This window comes from Haemorhous mexicanus, chromosome 6 (assembly GCF_027477595.1).
Source record: "Haemorhous mexicanus isolate bHaeMex1 chromosome 6, bHaeMex1.pri, whole genome shotgun sequence".
NCBI lineage: Eukaryota > Metazoa > Chordata > Aves > Passeriformes > Fringillidae > Haemorhous > Haemorhous mexicanus.
The window spans coordinates 26,057,257-26,071,129 of record NC_082346.1 but is presented as its reverse complement, the minus strand read 5'-3'; the positions used below and the strand labels follow the sequence as shown (position 1 = coordinate 26,071,129).

General features: G+C 41.8%; 1 protein-coding gene across 10 annotated transcripts in view; it reads left to right on the top strand.

The window, feature by feature from the left end:
• MADD (MAP kinase activating death domain) overlaps positions 1 to 13,873 on the top strand; it is a 68,484-nt gene that overhangs the window by 16,355 nt on the left and 38,256 nt on the right. For 3 of the 10 annotated variants that reach the window (XM_059849355.1, XM_059849353.1, XM_059849356.1), the window contains exons 3-14: positions 3 to 617; positions 3,214 to 3,517; positions 3,878 to 4,009; positions 5,262 to 5,375; positions 6,035 to 6,115; positions 8,082 to 8,260; positions 8,859 to 9,094; positions 9,452 to 9,608; positions 10,554 to 10,657; positions 11,497 to 11,690; positions 12,329 to 12,609; positions 13,250 to 13,389. In XM_059849355.1, coding sequence (XP_059705338.1) covers positions 3 to 617; positions 3,214 to 3,517; positions 3,878 to 4,009; positions 5,262 to 5,375; positions 6,035 to 6,115; positions 8,082 to 8,260; positions 8,859 to 9,094; positions 9,452 to 9,608; positions 10,554 to 10,657; positions 11,497 to 11,690; positions 12,329 to 12,609; positions 13,250 to 13,389 — 2,537 coding nt within the window. Of the gene's footprint in view, positions 1 to 2; positions 618 to 3,213; positions 3,518 to 3,877; positions 4,010 to 5,261; positions 5,376 to 6,034; positions 6,116 to 7,273; positions 7,331 to 8,081; positions 8,261 to 8,858; positions 9,095 to 9,451; positions 9,609 to 10,550; positions 10,658 to 11,496; positions 11,691 to 12,277; positions 12,610 to 13,249; positions 13,390 to 13,873 lie in introns of all 10 variants that reach the window. The other 7 variants (XM_059849349.1, XM_059849346.1, XM_059849350.1 and 4 more) reach the window with 6 other exon arrangements.

The window sequence follows — 13,873 nt, the reverse complement described above, 5'->3', positions numbered from 1 at the left end:
AGGCACCCAAGCAGCGACAGCGTTGCTCAGACTCCTGAGCTGCTGCGGCGTTACCCTCTGGAAGACCACGCAGACTTTCCTCTCCCGCCCGACGTCGTGTTCTTCTGCCAGCCAGAAGGATGCCTGAGCGTGCGGCAGAAGCGCATGAGCTTCCGCGATGACACTTCCTTCGTGTTCACCCTCACAGACAAGGACACGGGGGTCACTCGCTATGGAATCTGCGTCAACTTCTACCGCTCCTTCCAGAAGCGAGTACCCAAGGAGAAGGGGGAAGGCACGGGCGGGCATCGAGCTCGAGAGGGACAGAAGACCCCTAAATCTGGGGATGCATCAGCACCCCAGGAGGAAGGGGGCACTGAGAGTTCAGAGAGCGGTTCCTCACTGCAGGCCCCCAGTGCAGAGTCTACCCCTGATGTGAATCGATCCCCGCGCAGCAAGCGCCTGGCCAAAGGCAGCCATCGCTCTCGGAACAGCACTCTGACTTCTCTGTGCATCCTTAGTCATTATCCCTTCTTTTCCACCTTCCGTGAGTGTCTGTACACCCTCAAGAGACTTGTGGACTGCTGTAGCGAGAGACTGTTGGGCAAGAAGCTGGGGATTCCGCGTGGGGTACAGAGGTATGTTGAGAGGGAAGAACTTTTTCCTCCTACTGTTTGTGTTCAGTGCTGCAATTTATCTGCACGGTAAATTGTGCTGCAATTTATTTGCACGAACACCAAGGGCTGGCCTTTTTCACTGTTTTAACCCAGGTTCACAGTAGGAAAAGGAAATTTTTATAACAATTTCTTTAAAACTTCCCTCTCCAATTCTGTAATCTGGTATGATTTTAATTTTTGATGCACCTAAGGAGGCACTACCCTTCTGAGCTCTGAAGCTGAGTGCTCATGCTGCTGCTGTTGCTTTGGCATTTAAGCTCTGTGGCAGGATATGTCAGGATGATTCTCTGGGAAATTAGAAGCAGCCAAAAAATAACAGAGAGAATTTCTACTTGGGGCAGGAGGGAAATGATGAAAATGTGCTTAACAAGCTTATGAAACAGCCTGAACTTCAGCGTGGGAGAGAAAAGACTAGAGAAGCAGGATCAGCTGAAATAGGTCAAAGTACAATATTTGAAGGAGAGTGGGAGGAGAGGTAGAAAACAAAGTAGTTGTCTAGGAAACATGGGAATGGTTGTTGGTAGCAGCAAATTGACAGGAACTTGGTGTATATTTAATATAATGTAGAAATCTCAATGTATCTGCTGTTGTAGCGTTGAGTATGTGACAGAAGCTGTTGCACTGTAGGGTATGGAAGGAGCAATGTCTTTATGTATTTCAGCCAAGGATGTGTATCTGTGCTACTGTGCCTGACACCTTTGTTCTGGGATGGTGTTTTCCTTTTCAATGTGCTAACTGGATAGAAAAAGTATGAAATTAATCTGTGGAGAAGCAGGGGATTATCTCAACAGTTTGAGGGACAGGACTGTGAGACAGTACGTAAAGTGAGTTAAGTAGCTTGGTACACTCCAAATTAAACTTGTCAAAAGTGAAAAATGACAGGATTATAATTATTATAATTTTTTATCTTTATAAACTCTTTATGTTTTGCATGAAATGGAAATGTCCCATTTATAGAGCAGTGGCCTACTTCTTGGACTACTGCCCTGGAATAGTTCTAGGAGACTGTTCTGGGCTATTATGACTGCTTTCTACATTAGCAGACTTATCACTTGAATCCACTGATGGAGAATAACTTATTTTGTCAGAGCAAAACTTCTCTCCCCAATGGAAATACGTGTTAAGGAATGTTATTTTGTCACTTGGTTAAGCCTGATAATTATTGAGGGAAAAACACCCCACTGAATTTCATGATTTTCCTCAATTTGGTGTTTGAATGACATGTGGTATTTGAAAAATTTGCTCTTATTGGGCATAATTCTTGAAGAGAATAATTAAGTGATGGATGAGGATAGCAAGAGACAGAATATCAAGCCTATGTCTCTGGGAAAAGTAAAGCAACAGGTTTGAATTACCGTGTGGTTTTCTAGTGGTGACCTGGAAAAGTAGAATAGTTTTGAAGTGGTGGCAGAGTAAAGGTGAAACTGAACCCTTACAGCTGGCAAAAGGTGGAGCACACTTCTTAGCAGCCTAATGTCTTATGCATGACAAGTAGCTGAAGGAAGAGTGGAGGATGAGAAGCATCACAGTTCCTGAGAGGTGTATCACGTACTCAGAGTAATCTCAAATTGCCCTAATTTTGAGCCATCCAAATTTCAATTATTCTGTCTTTGTGAAGCCTCCAGTGTTATAATTTTTTTCCTTTTCATTGTTTTTTTTTTAAAGTTGTGAACTGTAAGATAGAACCTCCAACTGGAACCCATAGCTTTCTAGAGGATCTGTTCCAGTAACTCAAGATATTTATCAGGCTGCAGTTATTTGAGAATGAATACAGAAGGGTGCAGCCTTCGCTGTGCTACAGGGTAAAGGGCTGAAGTGGACAAACTCTGTGCTTCCCTTGTCAGACCCAGTTTTGAGTTGTGAAGCTCTGAAGGCCGTGAGCAATGCTGTACATGCTTTTTGGCCAGCCTGTCTGTGAGCTGCAAGTTTGCAGATTGCCAGCTTAGGGTGTGGAGAACTTGCTGCTTGTTTTGCTAAGGTACCTAAATGTTTTCTACGCAGCTTTCAGAGATTTGGCTAGATCTATTTTTCCCTTGAGTTATTCAGCTCTTAGGAATGATGCATTGCAATTTAGGACAGAATGACGAAGGGTATTTTATCATGCAAAAACATCTGGGAGATCTTGGATGTGGCATATTTTTATTATTTCGGGTTTAATTCCTATTCTTACAAAGGTTTGTAGACTGCTAGAAGCAGTGTCCTGCAGTCAGTCTGTTGCAGTTCTGGATGAGATAGGAGAGTATCCTGTGTGCCTGCTGAATTTCAAGCGTGAGGGTGATGAGAGTTCTTCAGAGATCTGGACCTGACTGAATCCTTTAAATGTGTGAATGAAGTTTGAAGTGACGTACTTGCATTGATTCCTGCCACAGAAAGATTTATTCTTCCTCACATTGTGGGTTGTGTCAGTATGAATGCCTGTCCGTTCCTTTGCGTCATCAAGATTTGTTAGTTGCCTCTTTTAATCCTTGGTGGATCTCCCCTTTCTCTGGAAGAGCCTTGCGGAATGGCTGTCAAGTGAAGTTCTTGGAGTGTTAACCTTGCCCTTCTCCCTGTCCAGGGACACAATGTGGCGGATTTTCACAGGCTCCCTCCTGGTGGAAGAGAAGTCTAGCGCCTTGCTTCACGACTTGCGGGAGATTGAGGCTTGGATATACCGGCTGCTCCGCTCCCCGATGCCCGTTGCTGGGCAGAAGCGGGTGGATGTGGAAGTCTTGCCACATGAGCTGCAGCCAGCTTTGACCTTTGCTCTTCCTGATCCATCCCGCTTCACTTTGGTGGATTTTCCATTACATCTGCCTTTGGAGCTATTGGGAGTGGATGCCTGCCTGCAGGTGCTGACCTGCATCCTTCTGGAGCATAAGGTAAGAAAGGAAGATCATTGATCTTTGATAAGTATGCAGGAAGTTCTGCCCTCTTCAAAACCAGGGTGGGCTGGATGTGTAGAACAGCTGTCTCTTTGCTCTGCCTGGAGTGAGTTTTGTCTGTGGAGGATGAGGGGAATAAATAGCTCCTTCTGAGGTTCCTATTTTGAAAAGTTCTGTTCCCACTCAAAAAAACACCCAAAGCTTGTTTTCAGACAGATTAGTGGAGAGTTACCCAGTTCGCAGCCATTGAATTTCAGTCTGCGGAGATCCCAAAATCTGTGGTCTTTGTATACACTTGAGGAGAGTATTAGAAGTGAATGGTTGCTGCAGTGCTAATGGGAGTTTCATTGGTTGCAGGTTGTATTGCAGTCCCGAGATTATAATGCACTTTCAATGTCTGTGATGGCCTTTGTGGCCATGATCTACCCACTGGAGTACATGTTCCCAGTGATCCCTCTGCTTCCCACCTGCATGGCCTCTGCAGAACAGGTACATATTTTTCCTTTATTGGTCTTTCACAAAAGTTGTTTCTGTGATGTCTAAAATTATTATAGTTGTAGTCCTTTTTTCATTCACCATCTTTTCAGAGATTGTATCAAAGTCTGCTTTGCAAAGAACATTGCTTGAGTGTGACTATTTAAATCATAGGTAACACCATTTGTGTAGGATATCTCCAGAGCACATTCAATGAATAGAATGATTCAATGCAGTAGTTCACAAACAATGGACTGAACAACCATAGATTGACAATATTATTATGATATTTACCCCCTTCCCCCTCTAAACTGAGTTTTAAAGTTTGTTGAGGAGGGTCCAGAGTAATATTTAAGGATGCTTGAGGGCTCTTTAATTCAGAGTTCAGAAACTATTGCCTGCAATCTCAGAAATATGAAGTGTTGTTTCGCTTCAGCTGGGAGCCTGGGTTTTGCCAATAGTCAGTTCTTTGCAGGAGCTCATTATTCTGCTTGGAAAGAATAGAATAGAATTCAAGCCATCTTATTACTTCAGTGCTATCTTGCAACTGATGCTGTATATTTGTTCTTGTGCCACTCCTTGAGGGGACCAACAGTTCTAGATTAAAAGTGTAAATTAGCCTCCCAAGCCACTGGTCTCAAGCTGCTAGTTGATTTAAACCTTTTTCCTAGTTGATTTAAACCTTTTTCCTCTGCTCATTGCCTTGTCAGAAGCAACCTGAATTTTCCCCTAAGTTTTCCACATGCATCTGAAAAAATGTGTCAGTGCTGTACTTCTTAGAGATTTTATTATTTTGAAACCAAACTACCACTATGAGCATAAGGGTAAAGTGCTTGTTTACAATGGCATGGACTCAGTTTGAGCTGAGGATGTATTCATCCATGACTTCCTGCTTTTCAACTTAGGCTCTTACTCTGAATATTTTTTTTTTTAGGACCATGATAGACATGGCAAGCTGTTTGCAAAGAGCTGTGTAGCCATATAAATTATGTCCTGGGTGGCAGTGGGACATGAAACATGGGAGATGGAAATGTATTTTCTCCTAGATGAAAATTGAGGCTTTCTGAGCAGGAGCTTTTTTTCTTTTCTTTTTTTTTTTTTTAATTATTTTTTAATACTTCCATTGTATGGTATTACTTACTTATCAATGCATTTTGTGTTGTCGACTCTGCTATAAACATTCTGTAGTCAATAAATAAATGTTTGGGAAGAACATGGTCATATCAAATGCAGATCTTGTCCTTAGTAAAGTTTGTCTTTCTCTCAGTTGCTTCTAGCCCCTACACCTTATATCATCGGTGTTCCAGCAAGTTTCTTCCTTTACAAACTGGATTTTAAAATGCCTGATGATGTATGGCTTATTGACCTGGATACCAATAGGGTAAGTGGCACCCACAAGAAGTTGTGGCTTTGTTTCCATTAGCTGTGTACTGTCACCAGTGCAACCACTGAGAATTTAGTAATGCCTGGCCTCAGTCTGCCTTTGCCAGTCCCATCTTAACCTTTAGGATTCCGTTCCTTGTTGTGTCTCAAGGTCCCCATGTCTTTAGCATTAGGCATCCTTTTTCAGGTAATTGACCTGGCTATATCACTAGAAGGTGAATCCTCAAGCGAATGGTAGAACTTTCTTCTTGACTAATTGTCAAACCAGCTTATAGCCCTACTTAAGAAACCCAATCTGTTAAGAACTTTCTCACAGGTTGTCATGGTTCAAGTGGGGCTATGTATCTCACTTTCTACAAGGGTGTGTGCAAGGCTAATTTAAAGAAAATGTGAATAACATCATTGACTGGATGGAAAGTGTGGGTTGATTCAAATTTCTTGTTTTTGAGGTAGATGATAAAGTAACTCCGTTGTTTATTATATTGTAAACAATAACAACCTTAAAGAAGTGACGAGCAGGTGTCTGTCTGAGACTGAAGTTTTTTATTTCTTATTTTACTTTTGTGTCTTTTATTCCTCGGTGTATGGAGTGCTGGGGATTCTGTTTTGGAAATGACTACAGCTGGGGAATTTTTAGTTTGTTGTGCTTAATTCCAGGTGATTGTTCCCACAAATGCAGAATCTTTGCCAGCACTGCCAGAACCAGAAGCTTCAGAGCTGAAAAAGCATCTGAAACAGGTAATATGCACTTTGGGAAAAGGACTCAGATGCAGCAGAATGTAGCATATGTAGTGTTGCCTAGTCTTCTGCTAGAGTGAATAAGAATGCAAGTCAGTGAATGTAAAGCTGAAGTGTCCTTGTACACAACAGGTGGTTTTTTATTTGTTGTTTGAGGCCAACTTGTTTCCAGTCGATGCAGAAAGTTCCAGATTCCTCCTTTATGTTTGCCATGTGGGCTTTAAACTCTGACTTGATCCATCAAGCTATGATCATCTTTGTTTCCCCTCCATTCACAGATCTGTGTGTGAAGTGTCAGTCTCTCCTCTCAGGTCCTGCTAAGCCATTAATCAGCTTGGGTCATCCTGGCTGATCGTGTCAAGCAGGTTTTATCTCTTTATTTCTGTTTTTCTTATGCACGCTGCATGCAGTATCTAAAGGTAAAGTGTGTTACTAATGTGATGAGGTTTGCTCTTTCTCTTTCCTCATAGACCAGGAGAGCAAAGTGTGTAACCTCTCTGATATCCCAGTACCTGCTGTCAGCACAGATGGAAGTGATGTATTGCCTGGACTTTTGTTAGATCAACCTTCCCCCCACTGCTGCCTCACCCCCTTGCAATTTCAGGCATATTTAGCAAAACTTTCTCACTAGTGCAAAGGTAAACTCAAGTATCAGAAGAACAAATTGCAATTTTTTTGAAGACATATTTAAAATTCTCAGAGTGTTCCCCCAAATTCAGCTTACATTCCATATGTGTTCCTATGGACATTGTTATTAAGGGTTTGTCATTGGCAAAGGAGTTCTGCTGTATAAAGCAGACAAACTGGGGCCCACATTATTAAGGTTAACACTTCTATGCCTTTGGTTCTTAGAGTCAATAAATGAATTTCAGGATATCTGCTTTTAAACTGCTGTAGAAAGTTCTTAGCTGCATCATTAAGGACAACAGGCTTGCCTGTTTCCAAAGTGGCCAGATATGAATGTTTGGGGGTGGGGCAGTTATACCTCTTTCCTAAGATGTGTCTATTTTGTGGTCCGTTTCGTTTTCCTCTCATTTGTGATATTTGGTAGTAATAGATTTTTTTTTTCCTTCCATCTGTTTCTCTGTGGTCATGTGTTCGTCTTGGCTCTGATGGGCTGCTGTGGTGTTATCATATGATCTTCCATCTTGCCTCCAGTGTCTGGTTAGCATGACTGCAATCACTCAGAAACAGCTGCTCACTCCTGACAACAAGGTTCTTTATTTTATTCTTTTCCCCTCAATTTTCCATTTTACCCCTTTCCTTTGGAGGTTTTTTTTTTGTTGTTTGTTTCTTTGTTTTGGTTTTATATATTTATTTATTTTTTAAGTGAAAAGATGAAGCCTCAGTGGCAAATGGGAAAAATGAGGAAGATTTAGGATAGGTCTGGGTGTCCAGGACTGATTCTCCACTTGTGCTGCTCCTTGAAGATTTTATGAGGGTTGAAGTGGTAACTTTATGGACAGATGAAGGCTTCATTCCAATGGAAAGTGGAGGTTTTCAGGGATAAAGCAGATGTTTGTGCAGAGATGTCTCCACATTTTCCTGGAATATCAAATTACTGGTTGAATAGCCACCTTTAAGGGCAAATTTCAAGGCCTTTAATTCCCAAGATGTATTCAAATTACATGTGGAAATAACTCTACAAGCTGTAGAGTTATGCAGTGCCATGCTACTAGTGGTCCAGTTAGGACTATCTGTTTTCGTGTCATGAATGATCTAGCAAAGTGGAATTCTGTGCTACTCCTTGACTGCCTCCAGGACTGTTTCAGCATTGAGGAGATCATTTTGACAATCAGCATAAAGGAGAGCCTGGAGATACTTGTTGACTCAGCGTGGAGGTGGTTTAAGAGGAATTAATGGAGCGTGCATAATTATTGCAATTGCCTAGAGGGCAGGGTAGCTCTGATCATTTGTTCCTTAAATAACTGTTCTTGCTGAATGTGTGCATAATGTCCTTCAATAGGCCCTGGCCAGCATGAGCCTGAATACTCAGCCCATTCTTAATCTAGAGAAGTTTCATGAGGGGCAGGAGGTGCCTCTGCTGCTGGGAAGACCACAGAATGATTTGCAGTCTACTCCCTCCACAGAATTCAACCCTTTGATCTATGGAAATGATGTGGACTCTGTTGATGTGGCTACCAGGTGAGGCTTAACAGGCAGGTGGCATTGAGTCTTCATAAAAGTTTGCACTTGAGGGTGGCACAAACATTTCCGTGGGTGAAACAGCATCTGTCAGGTACTATTGTAGATTCTCCTTGACATCATGTGGGGAAAAAGAGCAGTAATTACAGTGTTTATCTCATATCTATTACCTACGTGAACATAACTGTGTATCTTGAGGGGGTGTTTTGCTTCTTGCATTTTCCTATAGATCGTCCACTTTACCTGGGTTTGTCAGTCTGATAATGTATCCTCAGCTTAAATCACAGACCTTAACTACAGAAAAAAATACCTGGGGACTTAGTTGTTACCTCAGCTAGTAGAAACAAGAATGATATCCTTCACTGAGTGGGTGTTTGTGTTAAGATGGTGAGTTAGAACAAAGTGGTTTCTTGGGTTTCGGTTTGTTTGGATTTTTCTTTTCTTTTTTGCAAGACAGCTGTTTTCTAAGAAGAGTTAGGTTACCATTCTTCAAAGGTTTGAAACATTGTCTATGGCATACCTTTTAAGGGCTCTCTTTATTCTTTTTTTGTTATGCTCTGTGTTTTTATCTAATGTATTTTTCTCTGTTTCTTTTTAGGGTTGCTATGGTGAGATTCTTCAACTCACCAAACGTTTTGCAAGGTTTCCAAATGCATACTCGCACTCTTCGCCTCTTCCCACGACCAGTGGTAGCCTTCCAGGCAAATTCTTTTCTTGCCTCTAGGCCCAAGCAAACACCTTTTGCAGATAAGCTTTCCAGAACACAGGCTGTAGAATACTTTGGAGAGTGGTCACTCAACCCTACTAATTATGCTTTCCAAAGAATTCATAACAGTAAGTGTTGATCTTCCCTTTCCTGCGCTTGGATGTAATGCAGGAGCTTAAAAACCAGACATTCTAGGGCAGGATTTAATTTTGTACCGTATTATCCTGCTGGGGAGGGAAATCTAGTTCAAGGGATATTTTTCACTTTTTGTGCATGGCCTCATGTGTTTCTCCCAAGTTACCCCTGCTATAGGCGAGTTCCTCCTCCAATTAATTTTTCATCTTTTTTGATTAAGGGGAAGTCTTGCAGGCCTCTTAAAGACTGTCCCTTTGTGCAAGACTTAGTAGAGGGTAGTGTCACTGTGAATGAAGCCTTTGACACCATTAAATGAGTTTGATTAATGCTCTCCTTGGTTTTTTGTGCAGACATGTTTGACCCAGCCCTAATTGGTGACAAACCCAAGTGGTATGCTCATCAGCTGCAGCCCATCCACTATCGAGTCTATGACAGCAATTCACAGCTGGCTGAAGCCCTGAATGTCCCAGCAGAGAAGGAAACAGATTCTGATCCCACTGATGACAGGTTAGTGGGGAACGTGCCTGTAGTCACATAAGAGTTATTTCAGATTGCTGGACCTCTCCTACTTCGCGTTTGCAGCCTTTTCCTGTAGTCTGCCATGCTGTTGTTTCATTTCTTGACTGGACAGAATACTGACACTGAAGTAAATTTTCTCACTGCTCCATTATCACAGCAAACCTCTTATCCCTTTGCTAGTGTATTCATTTGATGGGATACTCCATCCTCATTTTCCTGTTTTCTTTTGCTACCTGTATGCCACTTGACATTCGTCATTTCTTCACAGCCTAATTGTCTTTTCTTCCATGCTGTTCTTTCTCTGGTTATTTCTGTTGCACTACTGCAAATACTCCCACCCATCCTACCACTCTTTTAAATCTCTCTTCCCTATCCATAGTTATGCAAAGCTTGTGACCACCTTGTGTGTTTAGTAAAATGAAAGGAAACTATATAGTAGTTTTTGGCCATATTTCTTGGAGTATTGTGTCTAGTTTATTCCCTTTCATTTCTTCCTGATTTGTGAGATCTTTCAGCCTTGGACTTGCACATATTTTGCATTCTACATAGCACCAGTGGTCCTAACAGAATGGGATTTATCACTAGTGTAAAAACGAAATGCTTTTACTTGTGATTCCCAGTTCCCTTGGAGTTGTCCTACGTAAACGCACACATTTTGTGAATTAATACACTATCCTCTAATCATTTTTATGTTTAGCCTCATAACTTTGCTAAGAGATTTTAAATGTCTTCCCATAACTCATCAGATACCTGAAAGTTATGGTTTTTGCTCTTACTTTTCATGAAGTTGGCCTGTGAAATTTGTTGGTAGCTACTGTAACGTGAGATTTTTAGGAGGTCCATGAAAACAGTGCTCATTCACATCTTTAAAGCGTCAGAGGCTGCTGTTGTTTGATGCTGCCACTCATCTCTCTCTCTCGCCTGCTGCGGCAGTGGCAGTGACAGCGTCGACTACGACGATTCAAGTTCCTCCTACTCCTCCCTTGGTGACTTTGTCAGTGAGATGATGAAATGTGACATTAATGGTGATACCCCAAGTGAGTAACTTTTGCTTTTACTTTCACAAAGTCCACATAGGTTCCCTTTCCCCATTCATCTGAAGCACTTCAGGAAAAGGGCCTCCCCTAAATCCCTGAATCAGAACAAAGTATTGTCCCATTGCGGTCTTGCTCTGAGGTAGAAGTGTGTGGGTAGGCTGAGAAAGGACATTTCTCCTGCTTATAAACAACTTCCTCCAAACAACACTGTGAAGAGGAAGAACAGAAATAGGTGCTGCTGAACAAAACTGGTTCACTAGATCTGGAAACAACCTGCTACTGCCAGCAAATACTGTGCAGTATGGACAGCAGAGTGAGCTCTCTCCTGTCCCTGCATATTGGTTCTCAGTGCTAGCTTTAAAAGTATTACTCTGTCCTAGTGGGGACAGAAAATTTCATTCTCTGCGCTTATATGGAAACTGCATAAACACTCTGTTCAATAAACTAAATCTGGAAGTCCCAAAACATTTCCCATGTCCCAAGGACAAGAGGTAATAATCATAAGCTGCAACAAAGAAACTCTACTTGGATGTAAGGAAAAGTACTTAATGATTATTGTAGTTGAATACATTCCCAGGATCACTGTAGAATGTCAAGCCTTAAAAACTTTCAAAACTCAGTGGGACAAAGCCCTGAGCAAACTGCTTTAATTTTGAAGGTGCTCCTGCTTTGAGGAGAGAATTGGAATGGATGACCTCCAAAAGCCCTTTACAACCTGAATTTTTATGCAAGTTGATTCTGTTGAAGTTCTCATCTTCTAGGAATATTTAGTTAGATGGACAAAAGGCTGAGGAAGGCGATGTTGTTTAACAAATAATGATTGCAGATGTTGTTTGCAGATGTTGACCCCCTGACTCATGCAGCCCTTGGTGATGCTAGTGAAGTGGAATTTGATGATTTTCAAGAATATTCAGGGGATCCCGATGAACAGACCATGGACAGTGAGAACTCCCAGGAGAATAACCAGCCTCGTTCAAGTTCCAGTACTACAGCCAGTAGCAGCCCCAGCACTGTCATCCATGGAGTGAATCATGTGTGTACTGAGATGAGTTCAGCCTCAAGATCAGCATATTAGGATATAAAGAATGGGAGATTACACGTGGTTCTTTTTGAGAAGGGCAAAAGCTAATAGGACTGTGACACCATGCACAAATTTCATTGCATGCTCACCCTGGACTTTCTGAGCAAGGTGGAGTTTGCTGGTATCCTCTTATGCTGGGATAGACCATTCCTGTACAAAAAGTTCCAGTGCATTGAAAAATGCAGCATTAGCAGAGAGAAATGGTCCAGGTTGAGACTGCAGGAATTGCTTCTACAGAGTCTGGAAAGGCCTGATAGCTTTAGGGGAACAGGGAGTGGGGTGGGGAAACTCATCAACTTGTGGTCTTTTAAGCACAATGGGAACATGGTAATAGAAAGCCATTATCCTGAGCTAGCACTTAATAGTCAGAGCTGTTTTAAAGAGAAATAAGTCCCTAGAACAATGCACAAATACTGCTGTGTGTATGAAATCCTAGTTTAGAGACACAGATAGTGAGGATGTGGTGGGGGCTTGTAGCAAGCAGCAAGGACTGTGCAGATTTCCCAGTTTGAAATAATTGTTCTTGTCCTGCCCTTCAGTTGTATGTAACGCAAATTAGCGAACAGATCAATGATTTGACTGGTCCACAGGAGGCAGCAGACTCAGCAGAAATAGAAGAGAAGTTGGCTGCTGGATTTTCAAACCATCTCTCTTCCTTGCCACTGCAACCAAGCTTTCCCAAGATAAGCTTGGATCGTCGTGAGAGTGACATTGCAGCTGGCAGCATGAGCTCCTCAGAAGGGGTGGTGAGGAAGCGAGAGTATGACAATCCGTACTTTGAACCACAGTATGGTTTTCCTACAGAGGATGAAGATGATGAGCAGGAAGAGAGCTACACCCCAAGATTTAACCAGAATCTCAATGGAAGCAGGCAAGTCCTCCTTGTCTCTTGCCCTTCTGTACAGCACTTGTGGGGTTTCTGTCTGCTTCATTTAGTTTAGCATTCATGCACTCAAATGTCTTTGGCTACTGAGATTTGTTGTTGATCACTTTCATTTAATATTGAAGTGCTGTCAACCCTTCTGGTTTGAATAAAAGCCTTTGCGTAGTCCCTCAGTTCCTTACTTTTATGTAAGCAGTAGAAGCTGTGAGAATTAACAGTTCTTTCTAGAACATTCTAGTATATCATGTACTGATTTCTGGAAACTGTTTCGGTAAATCTTTGTATTTTCAGGGAAAGATACTGCAGTGGCAATGGGTTTTCTTGTTATTCTTTTCAAACCAGAACCCTTTCACCTGCAAGTCTGCCAATGCCCTTTTGTAGACAAGTTTTCAGCATGCCCTGAAAGGCTATAAAAGCCTGAATGTAAAGATGCTTCAGTTCTCTCTTTTTTTTTTTTTTTCTTTTCCTTGTTTGTTTGGGTGGTTTTCTTCCTTTTCCAGAGGGTGCAGGTAGTGTGATGAAAAGTGGTAGGAGTGAGACCAACATCAGTCTCCCATAACCATATGAAGTATTGATTTGGGGTGGGGAGGGGGAATGCTAATAACAGTTGTACTTAATTTCTTTAAAGGTCTCAGAAGTTACTTCGGCCAAACAGTTTAAAACTGGCCAGTGATTCTGATGCAGATTCAGATTCCAGGGCCAGCTCCCCAAACTCTACTGTCTCCAACAACAGCAGTGAAGGTTTTGGGGGCATCATGTCTTTCGCAAGTATGTACAATGCATTAATTAAGCTAGTTTTATTTATTATATCAGAGTGTACAGAGAGATGGAATAGAGAGATGGCTAGTCAAGGGAATGAGTTGGTTGTCAAATTGTTACCAGTTCTCCAGTAGTCATGGTGGCTTACAGACAACTGCTGACAACTTCTGCTTCATATATTCTTGAGTAAGAAAGACTTTGTTTTTGTGGTTAGCCCCTTGAGTTTTACGGCACTTTAGGGCACAGATCAGAAATTTCTTCAGTTTCATTTAAACAAAGCTTTGTGTAATTTTATGAAATTGAAAGAAAAATCTTACAGTAATATGCCTTCCATACTGCCATGTTTTGTGCTTAGGTGCAAAATTCAATTCTTTGACTGCCTACTTTCAATTATATTTTAATAAAAAAACCCACAGGTGTGGGACATGAATCTAGAATCTCTTAATGAGTGACAGAAGGCATGGCTACTTGAGTCTTGCGCTACAATAAAAGG